Source organism: Acomys russatus, chromosome 3 (genome assembly GCF_903995435.1).
Source record: "Acomys russatus chromosome 3, mAcoRus1.1, whole genome shotgun sequence".
Classification (NCBI taxonomy): domain Eukaryota; kingdom Metazoa; phylum Chordata; class Mammalia; order Rodentia; family Muridae; genus Acomys; species Acomys russatus.
The window spans coordinates 21,981,971-22,008,949 of record NC_067139.1 but is presented as its reverse complement, the minus strand read 5'-3'; the positions used below and the strand labels follow the sequence as shown (position 1 = coordinate 22,008,949).

General features: G+C 44.4%; 1 protein-coding gene across 2 annotated transcripts; it reads left to right on the top strand.

Annotated features, from left to right (window-relative positions):
- The first annotated feature begins 3,265 nt into the window (after positions 1 to 3,265).
- On the top strand, positions 3,266 to 16,401 carry Eef1e1 (eukaryotic translation elongation factor 1 epsilon 1). Of its 2 annotated transcripts, XR_007833333.1 has the most exons (5): positions 3,267 to 3,378; positions 6,806 to 7,006; positions 8,029 to 8,124; positions 11,028 to 11,112; positions 16,002 to 16,149. XR_007833333.1 is itself a non-coding variant. In XM_051170213.1 (4 exons), the coding sequence occupies exons 1-4, from the start codon at positions 3,292 to 3,294 to the stop codon at positions 16,140 to 16,142; spliced, it is 525 nt and encodes a 174-aa protein (XP_051026170.1). In that variant the 5' UTR covers positions 3,266 to 3,291; the 3' UTR covers positions 16,143 to 16,401. The 2 variants fall into 2 exon arrangements, 1 of the variants encoding a protein (XP_051026170.1); XM_051170213.1 differs by lacking the exon at positions 11,028 to 11,112 and having other exon boundaries at positions 3,266 to 3,378; positions 16,002 to 16,401.
- Positions 16,402 to 26,979: the final 10,578 nt, after the last annotated feature.

Genomic DNA, 26,979 nt, shown 5'->3' with positions numbered 1-26,979 from the left:
GAGTTCCAGTGAGCAAACTCAGACCATCAGGGCCCTGGCAACAGGAGAATTTCTCCTCTGAGCCATCTAGCCCCTACTTTTGCTTTTTAACTGACTGGGTTTCTTTTTTATTATTATTATGAGTGAGTCTTAAAATAATGTTGAGTGGTGCTGGGCATGGTGGCGCACGCCTTTAATCCCAGCACTCGGGAGGCAGAGGCAGACGGATCGCTGTGAGTTCGAGGCCAGCCTGGTCTACAAAGTGAGTCCAGGATGGCCAAGGCTACACAAGGAAACCCTGTCTCAAAAAACCAAAAAAAAAAAAAAAAAAAAAAAAAAAGTTGAGTGACTTTTCTATATCTATAGAAATGACTGTATTTTCTCTTTTCTTCTATTTATATGATGAATTATGTTAGGCTTATAATATTGAACTTTCTTGAACACTCGAACTAAATTCCACTTAGTCATCATGTGTTCTGTGTTTAAATATGTTATTTGATTGTCTTTATCAATATTATCCATATTTTTAATGTTTAAACTAACTTTCTCTCTCTCTTTCTCTCTCCTCTCTCTCTCTCTCTCTCTCTCTCTCTCTCTCTCTCTCTCTCTCTCTCTCTGTGTGTGTGTGTGTGTGTGTGTGTGTGTGTGTGTGTGCGCACGTGCGCACGTGCATGCACACGCACCCCCGAGTACAGTCAAAGCCAGGATGTATATGGAGGTCAGAGACAACTTGTGGAGCCATAGTCCCCTTCCATTATATGAGTTCCTGGGTGTCTTGGTCACTGTTCTATTGCTGTGAAGAGACACCATGACCACAGCAACTCTTATGAAAGAAAGCATTTGGTCGGGGGCTTACTTACAGTTTCAGAAGTTTAGTCCATTATCATCATGTCAGGAAGCCTGGCAATATATAGGCAGACACTGACACCTACATCCTGACCCAAAGGTAGATAGAGAAAAAGAGGGAGGGAGGGAGAGAGAGAGAGGGAGAGAGAGGAAGAGAGATACTCTGGGTTTGGCATGGACTCTTAAAATCTCAAAGCCCACTCCCAGTGATACACTTCCTCCAACAAGGCCACACCTCCCAATAGCGCCAGTCCCTGTGAGCCTAGGGGGCTATTTTCATTCAAACTACCACAATGTCCAATATCAAAACACTCTTCAGATCTCTAACTCCTTGAAGCTGTGTTGACTGCAGCACATTTCTCTTTCTTAGGCTGTTTCCACACCTGGTCTGCAATTTCCCTTGCCAGGTTTCTGACTCCAGCATCCGGGAGTCTTACACAATCCAAGCTTAATCTTCAGAGCTTCATGCAGTGGCCTCTCTGGGGCCTCCATGCAGGGACACCCCTGACATATGCCTGGCCTCTGTAGCTTGCTTTAACTACAGAGGAGATTCCAGAACCCCTTTCTTGTATCTTTGACTCTAAAGTTAGAACTGGGTGGTGAAGCAGCCACATTCTGCTCTTTGCTGGGCTGAAACTTGCCCCCTCCCACTCAAATACACGTGCATCAGCTGTCTTTTTTTTTTTTTTTTTAGATTTATGTATTCATTATAATATATATATATAGTGGTTTTGCCTGCATTTACTCCAGCAGGTCAGAAGAGGGCACCAGATTTCATTATAGATGGTTGTGAGCCACCATGTGGTTGCTAGAAGTTGAACTCAGGACCTTTGGAAGAACAACAACCAGTGCTTTTAACCTCTGAGCCATCTCTCCAGTCCCCCCTCCCCCCACACACACCCCTTTTATGGTTATCGTCATTGTAAGCTTTTCTTTATTTTTTCTCACAAGTTGGAAGTTTAGCTGGGTGAGGATGAGGGTCTTACCCTGAGCTCACCACTCCCTCTATTTCATGTAGCACCAGGCTTTTCTCTAAACTTTTTAATCTTCTTGAGCACTGGACTTGCCTCTAACATTATCCATCCTGGTCTCCTTTTCTCCTCAACCTGTATCCTTTGTACTTGTCCCTGCACAGCTTGTTCCTTTTCATCACAGATCTGCATGAGCACGACCACACGACACAATCCATACTGGGCTGCCTTGACGTCTCCTCTGCCGGACATTAATCCAACGTCTTCAGTTAGCTTCCGCCAGATTCTTGGGGCAAGGGCACAAAAGAACGACATTCTTTGCCAAAAATAAATAGCATAAGAACAGTCTCTAGGCCCCTTACTAGCACTCTTCCCGTTTGAAACTTCTTGAGCTGGGCCCCTGCGATTCAAATCACCCTCATCCCTGTCTTCCGTGCTCCTGCTAGGATGGCCCATAAGCTCCACTAAGGCATCCAACCACACTTTTACTCCAAAATCCTCCGTATGCCTCCAATAAGCAGCATAGTCAAGCCTGTCATAGCAGTACCTTGCTCCCTGGGACAACCTCTGTCTTGATCACTGCTGTATTTGCCCATGGGGGCCATTCTTATTCAAGCCACCACGTCAGGATGGAACTTGTCTTAGTTAGGATTTCTACTGCTGTAAAGAGACACCATGACCTCAGCAACTCTTATGAAAGAAAAGATGTCATTGGGGCTGGCTTACAGCTTGAGAGGTTTAGTCCGTTGTCATCCCAGTAAGAAGTGTGGTGGCACACAGGAAGACATAGTGTTGGAGGAGCCAAGAGCTCTGTATCCGGGTGGGCATGCAGAAAGAAGAGTGACACTGGGCTTGGCTTGCACATCTGAAACCTCAAAGCCCACCCCCAGTGGCAAATGCCCTCCAATAAGGCCACACCCACTTCAACAAGGCCACATTTCCTACTAGTGACACTCCCTACAAGCCTATGGAGGCCATTTTCAATCAAACCACCACAGAACTCAAGTCTCCTTGCTGGGTCACTGGCCCTTATTTATATTTTTCACTGAGATTGTTCTATAATTTTCTTATTCGGAGAACTCTTTGAAGAGTTTGGGAACGCATGCTTTCTGTTTATAAAACAACCTAAATTTTTCTAATATGTTCTACATAGCTTTATAAACATTTCAATGATTCGGTCTTTAACATTCTGATACACTGTTCTGTGTAACTATCTGGATTCAGCGCTTTCTGTGGGCGGCTTCACTATCCTAAAGAAGAAATTTGCAGCTTGCACAAGCAATCCACCCGTCTCGGAACATTTGGGCCCCGCCCCCTGTCCTGCGCTGACCCCCGCCCCTTTGCGCAGGCGCGTTTGCCATCCGTCCAGCCAATCGTGGAAGACATTTGTGGGGGCCGGACTTCCTGCTCAATCAATACCCTAGCAGTTCAGGCTCCGCCTCCTCCCGCCTGCCCCCCCCCCCCCCACCACCACCACCAGGAACTGGGCCAGAAGATGGCGGCGGCCGCGGAACTCAGGCTGCTGGAGAAGTCTCTGGGCCTGAAGCTGGAGAATAAGTACAGCGCTCAGGGCGAGCGACAGGTGAGGCGCGGCGGCAGGAAAGCTGCGGGGTGGTCCCGGAGCCTACACGACCCTGCCGGGACGCGAGAGTGAACCCGACTCCCCCACGTGCGTGCGGGGCGGGCCGCGTGTCTGGACCGCCAGGCAAATGTCATCATCCTGTCTAGGCGCAGAAAGCCAGTCCGTGGAGGCGTGAGCAGAGCCATGGGTTGAGATCCCTCCAGGAGGCCGTTGGCCGTGACTGCTCCTTTCATTCAGCGACCACCTCACGAGCCGTAGCGGGAGTGGGGCGGGTAGGCAGCAGGGCACTCACCCTCCTTGCCGCTGGCCAGCCCCAGGCCAGTTGAATCGTACAAAAGCGATTCCAGGAAGCCTGGTGGAGAGAACACGGAATGGGCCCTGCTCATTCTGGGAACTCACCTATTTGGATGTACAGTGTGTAGAGAATTGAGGAAGTTACCCGGTTTGGAGCTGTGGAATGCCTGGTGAGATGGAAGGATCCCTATTTCTTAGGCGTGGAAAAGGAATTTTTATCATTTGCCGTGGAAAGACTGTACTAGACTAAGAATGGTAGTGGGAAAACTACTATGAATGATGGCTTGTTCTTGTTTGGGCCCTACTGTTTTTTGGGGGGGTTCTCCCCCGCGTTGGTACAGGCTAAATTTTTGTCCAACTGGAAGCAGTGTTGTGGGGTTTACGCTAACTTAACGTGACACCTGGAAAGGTTAAGTGACGTGCTTATGGTAGGCTGCAAGGCCAGCCTTCCCAGAGCTGATGTGCTTTGTCTTTGTCCCCACTACACCCTCGTTTGGCTTAGGACAACATTGCCAAGACCTAAATCTTGCTTTCAAAGCTTTAGGATGAGGGACAGACACCAGCAATTAAGAGCCGAACAGAGCAAGCACCAGGGGAGGCATACAGTGTGAAGGTGTGGCACAGAGGAAGTGGGATTTAAACTTGAGGGAGAAACTGGTTGTCCAAGGGGTTGGACTTTGAAAGATGTGGAAAACCAATGACTTATGAAAGTTTGGGTCCAGTAAGTCACCCAAAACAAAATGCAGTAGAAAGTAAAACCCAAGTTCAGTTTGAGACCAAAACGTGAGGACTTTGGAGGTCAGAGTGCAGTTTTAGTCTTGTTTAGTTAAAATATTTTACAGCGAGTCATAGTTGGAAGTTTCTGTTTATGTGAATACAGAAAAATGATAGAGATGAAATGAAATGAAGCTTTCATTGGTTGGAAGCTAACAGCAATAGACCAGCAGTAAGAGGTACTCATCAGCACTACCAGTAATAATTACAGAGTGAAGACACTCCAAGGCTCAAGCCGTAGGAGGGGAATACATTAAATTATGGTACGCCAATACATAAGAAAATTGCCCATTCACCCATTAAAAGTGGCTTGGGAAGCTGAGATAGGCAGATCACCAAGAGTTCTAGGCCAGAATGGGCTTCAGAGTGAGACCCTGCCCCACACCCCCAAACAGGGTAACTGAAGACTGTGGCACCCCAAGGTTAATGTGAAAATAATGTTTCTCTTATTTAAACTTGTATTACGACTATGTTAAAGTATATGAAGGAAAGAGAATGCCCTATTCAAACCTTGTGAAATCTGCAATTCCAGAGTTATGGTTTTGAACGGTCATGTGGCTGCTGGGAATTGAAACCAGGTCCTCTCGAAGAACGGCTAGTGCTCTTAACCTTCAAGCCAGCTTTTCAAACCACCCCCACCACCACCATATTTATTTGTTTCGGTGGTTTGCGGCTTTGTTTTGGTTTGTTTGTTTTTTGTTGTTGTTTGTTTGTTTTTCGAGACAGGATTTCCCTGTATAGCCTTAACTGTCCTGGACTCGGATTTGTAAACCAGGCTGGCCTCAAACTCACAGCCTCTGGGATTTAAGGTGTGCACCACCACAGCCCGGCTGTTTTGTTTTTGATACAAGGGCTCACTGTTGAGCCTTGGGTATCCTGAAACTCACTATTTAGACCAGGCTGTCCTTGAACACAAGGAAATCCAACTGCCTCTGGGAGTCCTGGGATTAAGAGTATGCACCGCCACACCCAGCTCTTACTTAATACTTTATAGATTGTGGGGTTTTGGGGTGGGGGTTATTATTGTTGTTTTCCTTGAGACAGGGTTTCTCTGTGTAACCTTGGCAGTCCTAGACTCTTTGTAGACCAAGCTTGCCTCAAACTCACAGCAATCCACCTGCCTCCCAGAGTGTACCATCCTGCTCAACAGGGTGTGGTTTTTAATTTTCCAGAGGATCCAAGGTCACCTTTTGGTCTCTAAGGCATGCCTGTGCTGCACAGACATACATGCAAGCAAAAGAAAAAAAAAAAGTTTAAGTTAAAAAAACAGGCAAGTAATCCTCAATCTTGTAGAATCTATAGCCTATAAAGGGGGAAAGAAACCCAATTCCTTTGTCTTATATAAGAATTCCAGCTGGGTATGGTGGTGCATGCCTTTAATCCCAGCACTCAGGAGGCAGAGGCAGATGGATCGCTGTGAATTCCAGGCCAGCCTGGTCTACAAAGCGAATCCAGGACAGCCAAGGCTACACAGAGAGACCCTGTTGGCGGGAGAGGGATCCAAAGTTGGATGTATTCTCAGAGCATGTCTAGTCAGTGCATGAGGGTCACATTTCCCACAGCATCCGTCTCTAGTTTTGAGTGGCCTGAGTGAGTCTGGCTGCATGAAGAAGTGATAAGCCTTACTTCCAGCTGGAAACATCTGTTTGTTGATACAGGTATTTCAGGCTGCTAGTCCCCTGTTGTAGTTTTAAAGATGCTTTAAGATTGCTACAGCATAGAATCAGGATTGCTGGGCCACTGTTACAAATAGTCTCCTCAAACCTCTGTAGACTTTGCTTAAGTAAAAAGTAGACTTGTATGGGGAGAGGGATGTGGTTCAGTGCAGGGCCCTGGATTCTTACCCCAACACCCAAAAGTCATATATAAACTCACTTTACTAAGCCACTAAGAGTTTAGATCTGGGAACCTGTGCAATATAATTCAGCTACACGGGTATTGCTTGGTTTATGGGTAAAAGCAATCTGTTATTTTCTTGTTTTTTTGTTTTTGAGGCACTCTCCCTATATAGCCCAGGCTAGCCTAAAACTTGTAATCCTCTTGTTTCAGCCTCCCAAATTGCTGGGAGTATAGGCATGGACCACTGCATGTGACCAAGTGTGGGGAGCCTTGAGTGAAATTAACAAGATACTGTGTTTTCTGTCTTTGTGTGTTGTATACTTGTGGTTCTGAATTACTTTGTAATGTTTAGCCAGGTTTTGTAGTGTTACTGCCAATTCCATCACCCAATGAGCTATTAAATTATTAACTCTATGGCTGCTATTGTACTAACTCTCATTTTAATGCTTGCTTCCAGTGTACAGTCATGATGGTCTCTATTTTTCATCTTTTTCCTGAAGAATTTGTTTTTCTTTTTAAGATTCCAGTTCTACAAACAAACAATGGCCCAAGTCTAATGGGATTGAGCACCATTGCGACCCATCTAGTCAAGCAAGCCCATAAGGAGCACCTGCTGGGGAGCACTGCAGAAGAAAAGGCAGTGGTTCAGCAATGGTTAGAGTTCAGGGTCACCCGGGTAGATGGACACTCCAGTAAAGAAGACACCCACACTCTGCTGAAGGTACCCCGACTGTCTGTAGGCTGTTGTGCAGGAGCTAGGAGGCAGAGGCCCTTCCCCTCGGGTCTTCATCCTAGAACTCGGCACTCTCTGTGATCCATGTACATGAGGCGTCTGCATACACTGGTTACCAGCACCTGGAGGGAAGGGAGATGAGGAGCCAGCCATTCAGTAATGGCGCTTTAGCTTTGAAAGATGGAAAAGGCCTGCAGATTGGCTTGAAACTGTGAACGTGTTTAACTATGTAGGCTCGGCCTTCCAGATACAGTCTTAAAACGGTTAGGTGGTAAATTTTGTTGTGTGTTAAAGTATTTATTATATATGTGTGTGTGTATAGATAGATGTGCATATGTATATATAGTCAAATGTTTAAAATATCTACATATTTGTGTTTATTTTATATGTATTTAAAGGTTTATGTGTATACATATATGTGTGTGTGTGTGCATATGTGTGTGTGTGTGTACATGTATATGCACACAATCTAGGGATCCACCTGTCTCTGCCTCCTCTGAGTTAGAGTTACAGGCATATACCACTGTGCCCAGCTTTTTGTGGATACTGGGGTCTCCTCAGGTCCTCATGCTTATGTGCGGGCACTTACCCACTGAGCATCTCCCCAGACAGGGAGCATGGTTTATACAGGGTAAGAACAAAATGGTGCATTCTGACGTGGTCGTACATGGTGCTTAGAATGTTGTTTCTGTTGTTATGTTTTGTTTTGTTTTGTTTTTTGGTGGAGGGTTGTTTTGTTTTTGTACTTTAGCTGATTAGCATCTAATTTGTGATTTTTGAATGAGTCTTCGTTATTGTCGGGTTTTTTGTTTGTTTCCAAAAGGGTCTCCTCACACTAGATCTCCCCCAAGTCCTCCTGCCTCACCCTCCCGACTCGTGTGATTATGTGAGCAAGGTTTATGAAGTGAAGTCTTGGTGCTTTCTGTCTGAGCGGCCTTCTAAATGTTCTAAGTCATATGCCACAGCAGCTTCATGTCACTGTCTAAAGTCAAACCCTTTTCCCCCCCTAGGATCTGAATTCCTATCTTGAAGATAAAGTCTACCTTGCAGGACACAGCATTACCCTGGCAGACATCCTGCTCTACTATGGGCTCCATCGCTTTATAGTGAGTATTTATACGTGGTGGTAGACCTTTTTTTCTGTAATATACAGAGTCACTCTTTTAAATGTTGTGAATTTTAATCATATTTACCTTTCAACATGTGAAATAAAAAATGAAAGTTATTTTAAAACAAGGCACTGTAAGCAAAAACTTGCCACACAGACTATTTGCAGAGTTGCTCTCTTCTACTTTTGACTGCTGTTTTCAGCTCTGTTCTTCCTCCACAGCTCCTGCCTCTGGCTCTGTCGTCCCCCACCACCCCAGCCCTATCTTCTCTGAACCTTCCTACCCAAGCTCTTGCATCTGGTGTCTAGATTGCTAGTCATAACCTAATCTGATGACTCTCATGTACTTAAATATTTCCCTTGCTGTAAAGTATCACCCCATCCTGCCTGACTTTGGCGACATCTTACCGCCACCTTCAGCTGCCCTGCTTTGCTGTATAGACACCACCATGTTAAATGCCTTCATTTTTGTGTACAGAACGAGCTCTGTCCTAGGAATTCCCTAAGCATAGACTGCGAGCCTTAGGAAGTTCCCCTCTGATTGCAGCTAGGCGTTACGCAGTGGTCGGTCTCCTTCCTCCCAAGTGTCTCTAGATCTTTACCCCTCTGACCTCCTCCCATAGAGCCTTTCTCCTTCATAGTCTTCCTCCTCGTTAATGGGCATCTTTCATCCTCAGCTCACCTCCTTAAAAATCCTCCACCACCTCCTCTCCCATTTCTGATGTCAGAAGAGAATTTGCCCTGCCTCTCACCTCAGCTCCCCTTCCCTGCTGGCCCCTTCGTCGTCAGCTCCTAAACTGTTTTCTTAGATCTTTTCCTCCGCCTTTAAGACTCTCTTCACTCCCCACCCCGCTAGCACCCTCTTCCATTGTGGGGCGGGCAAGCTCATAGCATTTTTCTTTATTCTCTACTTCATGCGTGCAGTCAGGGCCTGCCTGGAGTTTGCTGGGTCCTTTCACCCTATCTCTTCCTTCCTGCAATCCTGAATGGCTTTTGCCTGATTTCTTATTATCTCTAGTCCATAGAAAGAAGATACAAATAATAATGTGGGCTATATGAGGTGAGCCTGGTGGCCACTGGGCCTTCTTTCTTAAGGTCAAGCTTTTTCCTTCTCAATAACTGAGAAGTTCCTTAATCCCAACAAGTGTAGATTGCCAGCACGGAAGCGCTTTCCTCTGGCTGCCACTGCCCTTGCTGGCTTTGTCCCCACCTCCCTGCCTAAGCTGTAGCATCCAAAGCCTGATAAATACATGGCTCCTAGGCTTTTCCTGCCCGGGTCTGTGCATCGCTCTTCTCTGTTGCATCTCAGTCCTTGCCTTCCTTCCTCTCAGATTGTTGTATTTCTCAGACATCTGTCTCGGCTCCAGCTCTGACTTCTTGCTTCGGGCTGTCTCAGACTCCTGAAGCTTGCTGCAATGCTCCTTTCTGTTCCTCTTTGGCCCTTGTGGAGGACTTCCTTCAGCTTGAGTTTATTTTACTTGTACTGTAATTGCAGTTTGAAATTTTCTGTCACAAATTGCTAACGTCAGAGATGTAGAAGTCTCTTTTCTGTCTGGCATAATTCCTGGCATACCCTATATGGTCAGGCTTCCATTAATACCAAATAAATGTTTTGAACATTATTGTATACTCTTCAAGAAATAGGATACATAAATACATGTGTAGCTATTTTTACAAGGACCAAGGCAGACCTTTGCTATGTGTTTTAGTGTGTAGAAAAGGCTTTGTAAACTGTAAGCTACCACAGTAAGAATTGATGCAGTTAGATTCTGCCCTCTACAGTAGCAGGTTCCATATTACCAGACTGAGGCAACTACGGAACGGAAATGCTGACGGCACTCGCATCTGCTCTGAACATGCACAAACATCCCTTGTCTTTGCCTTACCACTACACTGTAACACATGCTTACACTTTATCAGCTAGCTCAACCTCCTGCAGGAACTATTGAACTATTATATTGTTGGTCTTACTTAAGCCATACTTCTCAATTTGGATTTACTTGATGTTATTAACAGTTACTTCACAAGTTGGGTACAGTGGCATGTACCTATAGTTTCAGCACTTGGAAGGCTGAGGCAAGCCGGAACTACATAGTGAGAGAGACAGGACAGGGGAGGCTTTATTTTCCCAAGTGGGTGCTGTCAGGCTTCCCTAACACCAAATAAATGTAACATTGCAGTGGCCTAGTTGATTAGCTTAGCACAGCACTTCCTGTGGTACACTTACAGTTATCAAGAGCCTCTGTGTGTGCCCACGATTCTGTATGTGAGGGGGACTTACAATGAACATAAACCTTTATTTCCAAGGAACTGCTGATCTCATTGAAGAGATAGGTTGTTTTACATAAAAATAACAAATTAAAGAAAACGGGACCGAGTGCTGATTTCTGGTCAAAATAAAAAGTGATGCAGGGAAAGACTCATTGACAACTATGTACAGAATATGACTGTCCTTGACTAACCAAAGGATTTGTTACTGATATCTAAAGTTTCTACATTAGCTATAAGTATTTCTAGCATGTAGAATGACCATATAATTTCTCCTCAAAAAGCAGCATGTTTAGCTGGGAAAGGTGTCTGTCTTCTCATCGCTCTGCTAGTGCAGTGATACGGAGTGGGTGAATGGTCCCTGAGCTTAGGAGGAATAGACTCATTTACACAAAGCCAGGAAACGGTGAGGTTGGTGTCTTGTTTCTTTGTCCCCTCCTGGCTTCTCCAGGTGCGGGCTTGTGAGATAAGCAGTGTTTGGTGTTTTTCACCTGTGTGTGTGTGTAGGTTGTGTATCTGTAATAAATGTAGTTTCTGTTGTGTTCTTCAGTGTATGTAATGTATTTACATGTGAAGAAAGCATCACTGGAGCTGAACCATCAATCACAGCAGCCTCTTTCTATTCCATTCTAGGTTCAGTATGTCTTAGTAGCTTTTTGAACTTAGAATGATGACGTGGCACAACTTACCTCATTTCAAAACGAAAAAAGCCTCCAAGGTAAATAGGATTTGCTGCTAAGGTATCCTAGCATCTCTCTGGTGGCAAACATTCAGTGTTTCAGCTTGGGGGAGCCCCTGACTTGGCCTGAGTAAGGCTGCAAGGGCGCTTACATCTCAGCAGAGGTGGTTGCTTCACACATTTAACTATGACATATATTTTGGTGTTATTTAGTATTGAAAGCTTAATACTGGGAGAAATGTGAGGAGACTATCAGCAAGCTAGTGATTGTCTGCAGGGCTTCTTACAGTGTGAAGCTGTCATTACGGAAGATTTCTCCATCTAATTCAAAACAAAGATGGTAGTAAAGTGTATGGAACTCATGCATTTCCTCTGCTGGCACCTGTGCAACATTGTTCTGCTAGAGCATCGAGCACAGTCAGAATTCTACAGTGCAAAATATACCTGGTTCCAGCTGCAGTTACTTACGTCAGGCATCTTGGAAAGCCGGTGGCTGTCAGGACTTAATCTGTTTCCCTCAGCTCTGAATACTCAAGTCGGGGCTGTCTTAGTCTTTACTGCCCATTTGTACCTACTTACTATGGTTTTTACCTGTAGTGACTGTGGTGATTAAAGCTTTGTTATGGTTATCATATGAGCGTTTCTCTGAGTAGTCCTAGCTGTCCTGGAACTCGCTCTGTAGACCAGACTGGCCTCGAACTCAGATCTGCCTGCCTCTGCGTCCCAGTTGCTGGAATTAAAGGAATGCACACCATTACCCAGCTTAATGGTTATCATTTTCAAAGCAACATTGAATTAGAATAATTCCTAAATCTCTGACCATTGCTTTGGGTTTATACAAGTCAAAGTATGTGTCCTCTCCCAGTTGAAGAGCAGGCAAGACATTCACAAGCAGAAAAATCTTCTTAAGGAATAGACCTCAAACTCAAACCGTACAGGGCTGCACCATGGTGTTGAGTGACATTTGTGTTAATTGATCTGAGTACTCACAGGCATGAGAAAGGTGCCCAGCTAGGTATTAAGTTTGAGTACAGAGATACAAAGACTGGCTTAGCCACCTGCTTGTGTTTATCAGCTTTTCCAGCTTTGTTCACTTTAACTGTGTATTGATACTTGCCCAACCCCTCATTCCTTCCCTTACTCTCTTATGTTGTTAGATCCTTACTCTGTAATCAGCACAGTGTACGAAACAAAGCCTTTAGTAGTCAGGGAACCTATGGATCATCATCAGCCCCTAGATTGTTCTGTTGGAAGCCCAGAGTTACAAGTATGGCTGAGAAGATCTGTGATTGCGTCTGACGTAACTCTTCTTGGCATGTTATATTACACTTCATCAACAGTGCCAGTCACTGTGGCTGTTGATTCCAGTGCTAGTGACTGATTGCGTTCTTCAGTGATTCCACTGACAGTCCCTTAGAAGCAAACGGTGCCTTGAGATTGTTGGAGTCCTTTGTGATGCTGTGACTGGTCCCTAAGAATGTTCTGAGCTGAAGTGCCTGTGTTCTGAGGCTTGGAACACCAGTGGAATATGGGTTCTTTGAGAAGAAAAGGGAGAAAGGAGCCCATGAAAGAATCCCAAGAACACCTACCACGTTGACAGTCCAGAGACAGCCTGGTGTCCCTGGCAGGATAAAACCAGCTCTAAGGCCAGTCTGCAAAGAGCTGACTTGAGTGTTTCCCACATGTCTTAGTGGAAAATAAGCAAGTCAGAATGGTATCTATTTGGCTTTAAGGTTCAAAGTAATTACTGAGTTCCAATATAAACAAAAGTGAGTAGGTAGAAGAAAGAGCTGGCAGCACCAGAGACACACTGATGCCCAGACCAGTGAGAAACAGGAAGCAGCATGTGCATTGTGTTCCTCCTTGTGGGGGGAGAGGGGGAGTAAAATAAAATAACTAGGAGGAAATGTTGGAAAGCCAGTGTTATAAATCAGAACCAGTTTTTTGAAATAGTTTGGTAAAGAGAAAAGTCTCTTGCTTAGTTTGTTGACAGCTCTATATGCAAAATGTTTACCAAAATAAATAAAATAACAGAGGCAATGTGCTAAGTTCAGTCATCATTTTCTCAAGACTCAGAGGGGCAAATTCAAGGCCAACATTAAAATGATGTTCTGATCCCTTCAGGAAGCCTATATGTTTCTAGTGGAAGAGTCAGTTAGCTTAAATCAAATACTGGAGAATACTGGACACATCATCTACCCAATAGTTGTTGGGTTAAATTTTAAAATATTAGGAAATTTAGAAGCTATTAGAATTAAAAATTGCTTCATTCTTAGGACGGACTGTAGTATTTAGAGACTCCAAGTGTGAAGTTTGTAGGTTGGAGAATATTTTGGTTTATTTCATCAGTTGTTATTGTTTTAAATAATAGGCCTGGTAGCAGCAAATACTAGTTCTGTACATTAGCAAATGCTTCACAATATAAATATGAAAAAAATATATATATACATATTCCTGGTTCAAAGTCTCAGTGCACAAGCTGAAGACAAATAATTATTACTGTCTCTGTGCTTGGAAGTGTATTGCTCATATTTTTAGTTCATCCTGAAAAACAGCGTCCCATGAAATAGCTAAGTAGAGGTTTGTTGCAATGAAACAGCTCTAAAATTCCCAGATTATTGTTTATTCTTTCATTTTGTAGTCAGTATTGGCAAGGGAACCTGAACCCCGCTAGACAGTGCATTCTGCCTGGGCCACACCCCATCTATACCTAAACTTGTCAAACCTTGCCTGTCTGGGGTTTAGAGGCAACTGTCAAGGCCCCATAGACAATCCTTAGCACAACCAAGCAACAAAAACAGAGCACAATTTTCTCTTGAAGTCCTTGGAGATGTTTATAATATATTGGTAGAGTTAGCATGAATCTGTTTACGAAGTAGTTTCTGAGGACAAACTAAGTTCCACAAGTGACTGCCTCATTGTCTTCTGTAGAATGTGTCCTTTTATTTCAAACCTAAGAATCAAGAATGTGTGAAACCATAAATTTTCTTGTAATAAAAAAAATTAGCCTTTACACTAAAAAGACTTTTGGTCTCCTTAGCTAATAAATACTTAGGGCTTTTTAAATCTCCATACGATGAATTTGTTGCTTTAAACAATCGGTGATGATTAGGTCTTAACTAGCCTCAGACCTACTCTTTGCTATGTGTTCAGTGTGTGCAGCTCCCATGTGACAGAACAGTGATGCTCTGGATGACTTAAGTAAACTGAGTTCACAAATAAAATGTCAGGTAGGAGGCGGTTGACTCTTTATTGTTAACATTGTAGTGTGTTTTATGAGTTATTGCACAGTAGTTTGTCTCTTTGCTATCTCCTGTGGCTTGGCAGGCCTTGTTTCTAGGCACACCTACACACAGCCTCAGGACATCAGCTGGCAAAGAGTGCCTACACACATGCAGACCTCTGCTTGCGTGTGGACCTGGGAGGCACAAGCTGTTTCTATTCTTATTTTCTTTGTGTTATAGAGTCCTTTAAATAAATGGTGAATTAACCACAGGTGAACGGGCTTCACTACCCACACATGGGATAATGCTTCTAGTCTCTTCCCTGTGTGGCGTCCTCTTTACTGAACAACTAAATTCCAAAATTTGTCTTAGAGAAAAACCTACTTTAGAGTCCGATCCCAGAGGAATGATAAGCACCTCTGTCTTTGCATCCTAAGTGATGTGAATGCTGCTTCATCCACTAAGGCATAATCTTTACTGCCCACAGATTGAGGTGCATTGTGTATTCAATCAGCTCCTTTCTAAGTCATGTGCCACTAAACGCAGCCTTTTTATTTAAAAAAAGTATTTATTATGTATAAAGTTGGTCTGCTTTCATGTACACCTGAACACCAGAAGAGGGCACCAAATCTCATACATGGTTGTGAGCCACCATGTGGTTGCTAGGAATTGAACTCAGGACCTTTGGAAGAACAGACAGTCTCTTAACCACTGAGCCATCTCTCTAGCCTTTTCTTATATTAAACTGTAAGCACTTAAAGTAAGTTGCCAGGTCTGGTGGTGCATGCCTATAATTCCTGCACTCAGGGAGGCAGAGACAGGTGGATCTCTGAGTTCAAGACCATCCTGGTCTATAAGCCCTATCTAAAATAAACAAACAAACAAGCAAAAAAACGAAGCAGGTCACTATCTTGGTGGGGCGTGGCCGGGGGAGGGGGATTCCTCTGAAGTTGACAAGGAAGATAGCAATAGTCTTTGACTCCCTCTCTGTCTGTCTGTCTGTCTGCCTGCCTGCCCCTCCCTCCCTCTTTCTCTCCGTCTCTGTCTGTCTCTGTCTCTCTCTCTCTCTGCCTCCGTCTTTCTCTCTCTCTCTCTCTCTCTGTGTGTGTGTGTGTATTAACATGATATTCTTTTGTTAAGATACCAAAAACCCTTCATTTCTGAGGTTTGCTAAGAACTCAGAAAAAGAACCCTATATATTAGTCTTTTGAAAACTCTTAACTCTGGGGGTGGAAAGATGGGTCAGTGGTTAAGAGCAGTGACTACTCTTCCAAAGGACCTGGGTTCAGTTCTCAGCACCCACATGGCAGCTGACAACTCCAGTTCCAGGGGATCTGACACCCTCACACAGACATATATGCAGGTAAACATCAATGCACATTTTTTTTTAACTTTTTTTTAAGCTCTTCTCTCATTTCCTTTTTCCAATAAAGTAAAAACCCTTTTTATATTAATATCAATTTTTATATTTATGGAAAGCTTGATATTTTCCTAGAAAGCACATGTGGTTTTAAACTGAACATTAAAATATTAAACAAATGTATTGCTATCCCAGCTGTCTGCAGCTTTTACTTTGTGTAAATGTGTTGGCTTTGAAGACTGGGGGATTCGGTGTTTTTCAGTTTCTGTCAGTTCCCTCATAGTTTTGACAGCTCTGCTTATGTACAGTGACTGTTGTATGTTGTGTTCTTAATCTCCACCTAGGTTGATCTGACAGTTCAAGAAAAAGAGAAATATCTTAATGTGTCTCGCTGGTTCTGTCACATTCAGCACTACCCAGACATCAGGCAGCATCTGTCCGCTGTTGTCTTCATCAAGAACAGACTGTACGCTAACTCCCACTAGAGGCCCCTGCCGTGCAGCAGCCGGATTCAAAGATAACAGAAAATGTATTTTGGACCATGGTACTAACGTAAATTAATATGATGTTATTATTCCTTTGTTAATGTTGGTGGAATTTTTAAAGTGTAAGCTCAAGTCTGAATGTTTTATTTGTCCCTTAGTTGAAGTTTTGTAATTTTTTAAGGTAAAAATTCAACTGTTATCCAAACAAATCACGGTCAGATTACAGATTATCTCGTTTTTAGGCGACATGGAGTCACTGTCAGTGCTTCTCACCCAGCTGCTCACCGTTTTCATGTTCTTAGATTTTGTTCTCTTCTTAGATATTTATAGTAGTTTATTAATAATCATGATAAATTATGCTGAGGATTCAGAAAGGGAAGGTAGATATATTTGTTCTCAGAATATTTATGTGAGCTAGTAAATGTGGTTTTAAAAATCACCTTTTTTGCCTGTTTCTTTCCTGTAGTCACTATTTACTGAGGTGAACCGAGCTGCTGAGCCCTCCACCGAGAGGGAGTTAAATGAATTCCTTTTAAGCTAATGGCGCCTTTCTCTTGCTGGGCCTATTGAAACAAGTAGTGACTTATACTGGGCTTCACCCTCCCGTTGCTTAGCCAGCAGGCACTGATCAGTCTGCATTGCAGCCCAAGAAGAGCAGAGGCGCTGTAGCCCACGGCCCTGTTCATGCTGTGGCTCCCAGGTCACTGAGAGTTAAAGAGCTTGTCTTTCCAAGCAAAAGAAGTAGAGTCAGGCATAGCATGGCTTTGCATGTTCATGACCCAACTACTGTGGCTGGGTCAAAAAGAACCACGGGTTCAAGGCCAGCCTAGACTACACAGGGAAACTTGGACTCAAACAATGAAGGGCTGGGGTGTAAATCAAGGATGAGTGCTTGCCCACCATGAGCGCTCCTGTGTTCAGTTCCTGGCACCAAGAGAGAGAAGGGAAGGAGTACTAGATAGTATGAATCAGAGTTCTGGGGAAAGGGCAAGCAATTGATAGATATTCAGCACTTTGGGTGAGCCCTGGTTTCTATCATTAGCATGGATTTTAAGCAGAGCAAAAGCCCCACTTCCCCCCTCTACCCCACCCTTGGTGTGGTTTTCAAGACATAGTGTCTCTGTGTATCCTGGACTCACTTTATAGACCAGGCTGATCTTCCTGCCTCTGCCTCCCAAGTGCTGGGATTAAAGGCATGCCCCATCACACCTGGCAAAAGCCCCACTTCTAAACATTACTGCAACGGAAACCAATCTTTCGCCCCTTGGACTCTTAGTTCCAAAGCATAAGTGTTCAGTAAAATGAATGTATTTAAATGTGTAAAGAACAGATGAAATGGTTGCACACTTTAGCAATTACACTACAAGAATTCTAGGTCATAAAGTAGTTTAATAAGTCAGAATGGCCAGACCACTCTCACCCTCGTAGCATTGATGAAATCCCGCTCCTGAAGCAGAGGTAAGCATCACTGGTCTTGTCTCACTTTTGATGGTAATCATAAGAACTCCACATCAGTCTCTTCCTACCTGCTGCTGTCCCTGCGGGGCCAGCCTGCTCGGCGTGGACATCCATCTGGGATAAGACAAAAGGCTGCAGCGTACCAGCTAGTAGGAAAAACCAAAGTCACGTTACCGCCTTTACCGTCCATCCTTGTTTCCTTCAAGATGTTGACCAAGAGACTGTGCTGTTGTCCTTCCCTTGCTGAGATGTCTGTGAGCACTCAGATGTGTGCTGTTCCTTTGAAAGCAGATGCCTCTTTCCAACCATTTCTGTCTGTAATGCCCCAAAACCTGCTTCACTGACCATTCAGTGATTACCCCAAGTGTGTGTTTAGCACCTGCCATAGATAGGCTTTAAGAGTCGGCCATAACCTACAACACATTCTTGCCCTCAGAGAATCCACAACCTCCGACCTGTGAACAGGCCCCTGCGACAGGGCACACAAAGCATACAGAACTGTCTACTGTGTTCTGGGCTAGTACTGGGAACTTCCTGTTCACGCATGCAAGCCTACAAAGCAAGGAGGGCAGACTGCTACATGCTGAACACCACCTCGACCATGATGGAATAAATGGGAATTGTGCGACCTTTCTTGTCCACTGGTGCTGCTGCCCTGATGTGTTTGGCGTCTACTCCGCATGCAAACGTCAGGATCAGATAAAGAATTCCATTGCTCATTCATTAGAATAAATATAGCTTAAAACAATAAGGAAGCAATATCAAAAAAGGCCATTTGTTCAAAGCCACTGTTTTACGAAATTCCTTTACTATGAGCTCACTTCCCCGCAAAGCACGTCATCCAGTTAATGGATCCTTTCAGGAAGATTTTTTTTACAGTCAATAGCCGTCCCCCACCTGCTGGCAGGTAGACCCTAAGAAACTCCAGCTGATGACTGGAGCTTTTTCCTGTATATTCATATGTTTGATGGAAATTATAAATGAGATAATATAAAGGACAAATAAAGTAACATTGAGCGGTGATAACAATACGTTTCTACCACGACAGTTTTCCGGCAATCAGGATAGCTACTGTCCCTCGAGTCCCTTCTACATGTCCTCCCACTGTTCGAATTCTCACTAAATATTTCCAGACTGCACTTGACAGTGGATAATGGGAACCATAGAAAGCGAAGCCTTTCATGACGTGGGACTGCTTTACATGGGAACTTTCATTTCTTACCCCCTGATTTTACCTCTTTATATCCGTAGTTAGCGTCAGAAACGGGCACCATAGGTTTCCTACAGGGACAAGGCGACAGCCGAATGAGTGGAAAGGGTCGCCCACTGCCAGCACAGCATGTTCATTGTGTCTTAAAAGTAAATCTAATTTATGAGATCCTTGCTTAAGTCTATCCAGAGTAGCTTCAAGATCTGATAAAATTTTAAACAGATCCACGATTAGGAAAGCACAGAGCTGCCCTGTAGTCTACACGTACATCCCTCCAAAAGATAAAGCATACAACTGGCAAGTAGTCAGTCGCATTAGAGTCACTGTGAACTGCAGCCTTTTCAGTTACATTTTCCCTTAACATTTGACTTCATTTCTTTAAAAAAAAAAAAAAAAGAAAAAAGACAAATGTTAGGTGAACGTTAATATTAATCTAGCTTTGGCGGAGATGTGCTGACTTAATGGATTAGAGCATTTAGCTTTTTTACCTCAGAGAGCAATATTTCTTCTCTTTCCCCATAATTCGATAATCTGCTACTACCCATTACCAGGGCACTAAATTTCAAATTCTCTTTACACCTGAACAGGCTGCTACATATCTGGCCATCTTAATTTTAGTCTGGATTTATAGACACTGAATTACATTCCTAACCCTACCTGGAGCTCTGGGTGAATTTTATTGCAAAAGCAATGGAGAGAAAAGTTACTACCATATATCTCTCTTGCTGGGCAGAGACACGAGGGGCTCCACTTCCCGCAGCGCTGCATCTTTCGTGGATTGATAGCACTGCTTCGCCCGGCTCTAGGGTTACACACCGCATATCACAGAGGAGACAGAGAATTTGTTTTTTGCAGTAACGATTACTTGTGGAGCCCAGATTCCTGCAGGCTGCCTCTATTCCCAATACCGCCAGTGAATAAAACTAATTCCTACTGCTTCGTAAGTTAGCAAGACTCATCTTTCACTGAGCAGAGGGAAGCCGAAGGAAGGCTGATGGAAAGGCAAGAGGTTGGCTGTTTTTTGCTGTTATGTCTCAAGTGTCTCTGCTTCTGTGATTATACTTCCTTTAGGAATATTGTGGTTTTTTTAAGGTTTTTGTTTGCTTGTGAGTGAACAGGAGTCATGAACCTTTTCCAGCCCAGTGGGTTAATTTGATAGCTCCTTTATGCTGTCGTGTCCCACTTCGACAAAGCCAGGTCCCTAGGGCTCGCCGGTTATATTATGGATCCTGCAGATTTGGCTTGCCGTTCCTGCTGAGTGTCATCTGTCCTTGCAGTCTTGCCATGAATAAAATTTATTCTCCCTCACATCATCTGCTTGAGAAATCTGTGCCTGGCAGGCCTGTCTGTCCACATTAAGTTTGAGCTATGGTAGCCATATAAGTAATTTGACAAGGCGTGGCTTTAAATAATAAGGCCCCAGGCTTGCTTTGACCAAGAAGAGAAACTTCCAACCCCCAGATTACAAATTCCAAAGCTCGTTTGGTGCAATCTCTGAGCTGCGCTGTTGTGTGGTGCAGGCTGTCTGCACGGTGCCATTCCTCCTGCCGGTCTGCAGCACTTACATGCTGCATCCTGCAGACTGGTCTCTCCAGTTCCTGTTTTCAGCATTTGAGCCACAGCTGTTGGGTTAAACAAATCATTACAGGAGTGTCCCTTATCTATAGAGGATATGTTCTGAGACATCTAGTGGATGCCTGGAACTGGAACCCTAGGTAGTGTGTATGTAGCTTTCTATTACACACAACGAAATCCCTAGGATCAGTAGTAACGCAGAAGACAGAGTCACTGGGCTTTCACAGCATTGGGAAATCTGGTCCATGGCCATTTGGGCCCTTTGCTCCCTTTGCTTAAGCAGCTGGGGTGAGGCAGCATATCAAGGCTGGGAACAAGGGAGGCAAGCTGCTCAACTCATGGCCGGAGGGGTGGAGTGTGGTGGTGAAGACAAGGAAAAGAGGAGAGGCTGTCATTCCAAAACTTACTTCAAGGACATACCACCAGTGACCTAATGACACTCCCTAAGGCCCCACCTTTTATTTTTATTTTTTTTAAAGATTTATTTAATGTATATGACTACTCTATCTGCACACCAGAAGAGGGCATCAGATCCCATTATAGATGGTTATGAGCCACCATGTGGTTGCTGGGAATTAACTCAGAACTTCTGGAAGAGCAAAACAGTACTCTTAACTGCTGAGCCATCTCTCCAGCCCAGGCCCCACCTTTGAAAGGCTCCACCATCTCGAAGTCGCACCAAGCCAAGGTCTGAGTCCTTATTTTGTCAACACAGGCATTTGAGGGACATTCCAAAACCTAAACTATAGCAGTACTGTGGGACAGGGGTACGATGGAACCAGGAGGAGCTGGTCCAGAGCAGGAATGTCCAACCCTGGAAATCTCAAGTGAGGACCACTCCCTCCCCTGCCCCGGGCCTGCATGTCTAAGTACACATAGTCCTGTGCTCCCCACCTTTCCTCCCAGAAGAGAGTCTCAGCCAGGTTAAACTTCCCCTCACATTATAAGGCCATGGCCAGCAAGCACCTGGAGTTCCTCCTCATGGAAATAGGTCATTCCCGGCACCTTTGCTCCAGCCAATGATGTACAGTCACCCAGAAGCCTCTACCAACTACCTCCAATCAAGAGCTGCTCAGTGAAGCCTGCCTCCCAAGGGTCTGTTCTCACCTACCACCGAGGTCTCCATCACCCCAGCCATCCTGCCCTCTGCTTCCTCTCAGTCACTGGGGAAGTGGAGCACAAATGGACACAGTACCATGTCAAAGTCTAAATTATAAATTAGGCATTACTAGTTATTTTTCTGTTGCTGTGACAAAAAATACCAAGGCAAAGACTATTTTAGCTTATGGTTTCAGAGGAAAAGAGTCTTCATGGTGAGAAAAGGCATCACATGAAAGCAGGAACAGGAAGCTGGATCAGCACATTTTTATCTGCATTCAGGAAGAAGAAAGCAGGTAAGGCTCTAAACACACACACACACCTGCCAAATCAGTGAAGTACTTTCTCCAACAAGGCTGCACCTCCTAAAGATTCCATAACCTTTTCAAATGACATTACCAACTGGGGACAAGTGTTCAAATACATAAGCCTGTCGGGGGGGGGGGCACTCAAATCATCACAGATCTGGTAAGAAATTAATAACTAAAAATATAAATATTAAATTACTTTAAAGCATGAGCTATTTGCCTGCAGGACTTTCAGTTTTATATTTTCAATCTGCATCTGGCATCAGGTAACTGAAACTAGAGCAGCCACAGATTTAAAAAAAAAAAAAATGTCTCAAGACCCAGGTATTCTACTTCTTGGAATATACCCAGAAAATGTTCCACCACACAGCAGGGACATATGCTCAACCATGTTCATAGCAGCCTTATTCATAATAGCCAGAACCAGGAAACAGCCTAAATGTTCCTCAGTTGAAGAATGGATAAAGAAACTGTGGTACATTTACACTATGGAATACTACTCAGCTATTAAAAACAAGGAAATCCCAAAATTTTTGGACAAATGGATGGAACTAGAAATGATCATACTAAGTGAGATAACCCAGAAGCAGAAAGACTCGCATGGTATATCCTCACTTATAATTGGGCACTAGCCCAAAAGGCATGTCCCATGAAAGTCTTCACTTACCAGATTATTGGGATAGATTTGAGATCCTACTGAGACTCTAGGTAAGAAAAATATAGGAGAATGAGGAAATAGAAGGACCCAGAGGGTCCTAGAAACCTACAAGAAGAACATCATGACAGGTAGATCAGGGCCCAGAGACGTCTGCTCAAACTACTGCACTAACCAAGGAGTAAACATTGAACCCCTACTCTGATCTAGCCAATGGACAGGACATTATCCACAGTTAATGTGGAGAGTGGGCACTGACTCCAACATGAACTCTGGTGCCCCATATTTGACCACTTCCCCTTGGTGGGGAGGCCTGAGGGCACTCAAAGAATAAGCAGGCTACCAAGATGAGACTTGATAGCCTATGACCATATAGTGGGGGAAGAGGTCTCCCTTGGTCATACACCTAAGGGAGGGGAATAGGGTAAAAGCAGGAAGGAGGGAGGAACAGGAGGATACAAGTGAGGAGATAACGATTTATATGTAATCTGAATAAATTAATAAAAAAGAAAGAAAAGAAAACACTCGTCAACTGTCACTATGGGATGCATAGGGAGTGAGCCGCAGCCTTGGCACCAGCAGTGCTCTTCTGGCTTTGGATGCAAGGAGCCACCTGAGGCTTCTTCCAATGGATTTCTAAGCTCTCGTTCAGGTTTTCAACTCACAAGATCTAGAGTAGGGCCTGGGCATGTGGATATAAGTAATGCTGGTGTGATAACCGTTCTGTGAGGGCCTCTGTTACTCTAGCCCAGAGAACTGTCAGACCTCAAGGTAGGCTGCCTAAAACTCAAGCCTTCCTCTTTATGGGTGGTTGAGCCAGGTTAGCTTGTTGTTTGTTTGCTTGTTTTTGCTTGCTTTTTCTTAGTGTAATTGGGATGGTTTTGTTGCTTTGTTCCTATGGAGCAGCTGTCACAGGAGCTTCCGCACAACTCACATAGCATCCTCTGAATGCTGTTGTGTCACCAGAAGCCTCTCTCAGGGGGAACTAGTGTAATTCAGGACAGAGAAGGTTCAGTGTGAGATCAGTGGGATTGCTGCCACCGAAAAGTGATGCTCGCTCACAGCACGCAGCTTCACACCATGCTGGTGCTCACACTGAGCATACCATATGTGTTTCCTAACATTCAGGAAGTTAGTACATACAAATATATACGCTCTTGCCATCAAGACTAAAAATCTTCTCATCTTTTCCCTTGTGTGTGTACACAATGCATGCAGAAATATGACTAGGCAAAATGTAATTTTGACATGTTCAAAAATATATATAGAAAGCACCATTTATCCAGAGACAAGAAAGATAGTAAAATTCCTTCAGAGGAATGATAGTTCCTCCGTTGTGCTTTGGATGTGTCATGTGCCCTCCACACTCCTGTGTTGGACACTTGGTCCCCAGGTGGTGCTGCTCGTTGGGAGGTAGTGGGAACTTTTAGCAAGTGGGCTCTGGCTGAAGGAAGCTGGTCACAGAGTTGCAGATTTGAAGAAAGAGTATACGTAGTCCCGCCCCCTTCCTTGCTGCCTATCTCCTCCTGTCTGTCACGATGTGAGAGATGCCCTGCAGCGTGGCAGGACATTTAATCCCAATGTGATCCCTGAGATTGAACTGTAAATCCCTGTTTCTTGTGATTGAGCCCTAACACACACCTTAAATCCAAGAACTTCCTGTTTACTGTAAACAGGTGCTTAAGGTGTGGTTCAGCCAGCCTTCTACACGCCTTTAATCCAAGAGCTTTCTGTACACAGGATCCAATAGAGTTAACCCTAGGTCAAGAGGCAGGGCAAGGCACCACCTGACAGGAATTACAGAGTAGGAGGGACATTGAGTTGAGGGCTATTTAAGATGGCGTGTAGAAGTAGGTCTTTGGAGCTTTTAGCTCTTCAGCTTTACTCTTGGAATTTTAGCTTTTAGCTCTTTGGCTCTTCGCCCTCCAATTCTTGAGCTCCTCAGCTCCTTGGTCTTTGGCTTTTTGGGCCTTGAGCTAGCAAGCCTTTGGCCTTGGGATTTTTGGCCTTTTCCTCCTGGGCTGAGCTGGTGAGCCTTTGGGGCCTTCTCCTTTGGGACTTGAGCCAAGTAGGGAGTTCAGCTGCATGCTTTCTCTGCCTCTCTGAGCTAGCAGGCTTTTCACCACAGCACCTGGCTCATCAGTCCTTACTGGTAAAATAGAATGATCAGGGATTTTCAATTAAAACAACACTATACTGTGTCTTCAAATTAAAAGTTTCTGCACAGTGGAAGGCACAGAGGCATATGTAGACCTTGACCATCCCAGAAAACAGTACAGCTTGACGACATAGTAAAATCTGACCTGATGTTCACAGGTCAGGCTGATCACGAGGCTCGGGGCATCAGAACTGCAGGAAAGCAGTATGTTCACACTGTGTGTTGTCTCTACTGGGAGGCTGAGTGCTCCATGAGGGAAGAAAGAGGTGAGATCAGCTTTGGTCACCACTCTATTTCAGCTCTCAACATGGTATTGAGTACATAGCAAGTGCTCAATACATAGTTATTATGGAGTTATTTTTTAATAAAAACACGGAGAGTTTATACGGCCTTTTAAAGTGGGTGTGTTTTCTGTCTTCCTTCTTTAGTCTTGCTTCCCCACCATCCACCCACTCCTCACACACAAACACACAACTTCTGAAGTCCTTGTTGCTGCCACATGCAAGTCACATAGTTATTTAGCCTCTTTGTATGTAAAGCGAGAAAACAGATGCCTACTTCAAAGGAGTGCCAGAAGATGAAAGGAATTCATATTTGGAAGGTGCTTACCTCAATATCTGGCAGGTAGCAAATGCTGTGTGAATGTTTGCTCAGTGGTGATGCAATTCTGACACTGTCTATCCAGAGTTAGCAGAGACTTCTGAGGAGGTGGAAAGCATAGTCGTCCATAAATTCCTCATATTTTAAATTGGAGCCACAAGCTCCAGGGTTCGTAAGCCACCCGTGGATTTGCTAATTTACTAAAATAACTATATATCTCGGGAAGTTGCTATATTTACACTGTTTTATCTTAAAATTTCACTGGATTAGCAGGCAAATGGAGAGACACATAAAGTGGCTTGGAAGAGTGCCAAATGTGTAACTTGGGCATCCTCAGGAAAGCATCTTCCTCTTGGCACATGGACGTATGATTGCCAAACAAGAAATCCACTTGAGCTCCAGTGTCCAGAGACTTTATTGGGTGCCTTTAAAATGGCACAGATGATCAAGTCCTTGCCCATGTAATTCAACTCATCCCCCTCTCTGTGCCCTCTTCAGTAGTGGGACAAAGCGTGAGGCTCAAAGCCCCACCACCACCACCACCACCACCACCACCACCTCACCACCCCACTCTCTAGTCACGTGGTCAGTCCTTCCCAGTTGGTCTATGATCCCACCTTCAGTCACTTTGCTAGCATAAAATCAGGTGGGTCCTGGGTTCGTGAATAACGAAGACTGCATCACTTGGAAAGGTATAGAGATTTATGGGATTATCTTCCAGAAAAGGAGGAGAAACACCTATACATTTTTTTTTTAATTAAATTTTATGTCTATGGGCGGTTGCCTACATGCAGGTTCTCTGTATCACATGCAGGCTGGGTGCCCAAGCAGAGTAGAAGAAGGTGTCAGATCTCCTGGGACTGGCATTACCGACAGCCGTGAGCCACCATATGGGTGCTGGGAATTGAAACCAGATCCTCAGAAGAAGTAGCCAGTGCTCCTAACTGTTGAGACGTCTCTCCAGGCCCCTAGACAAATTCTTTATTGTACAATTTAGTTGGTGAACTGAATAGGTAGAGGGGAAAAAAGAAAGCATCTCAGAGAGGCCGAAGGTTAATAAGAAATGTGGGGAAACGGCACAGTTGGAAGACCTCCCTGCCGACCTCACTAACAGGCTTTACTATATTGAAATCTTCTAGTGAGTCATGACCGCTGCTTAGACCTAGGATCTTCTGTTGACTGCTCAAAAATTTCTTCTTCTTCTTCTTCTTCTTCTTCTTCTTCTTCTTCTTCTTCTTCTTCTTCTTCTTCTTCTTTGTCCTCCTCCTCCTCCTCCACCTCCTTCTTCTTCTTTTTCTTCTTCTTCTTCTTCATCCTCCTCCTCCTCCTCCTCCTCCTCCTCCTCCTCCTCCTTCTTCTTCTTCTTCTTCTTCTTCTTCTTCTTCTTCTTCTTCTCTCTCTCTCTCTTTCTCTCTCTCTCTCTCTCTCTCTCTCTCTCTCATATGCATGCATGTGCACAGGCCACATACACATTGTTTAAAATAACAGATGTCCCCTACCCACCCCCACATACAGTACGGGGGTTGACCTGGCAGTTTCCGACACTGCACACAGGTCATGTGACTACGTTTGGCTGGCTGACTGGTTGAAGAGGTCTCTCTCCTACCTTGGGGCTGAGAGTGAGGCCTGTTGGTGCACCTCAGTGCTCACCCTGGCACCCTCTCTCCACATATATCTAGATTAATATGCTTCTAACATGATGGCCACACTCCAGCAGGGCAGCCTGAATGGCCTGGCAAGAAAATCAAAGGAGGATGTTGCTGGGTCCCCCGGGG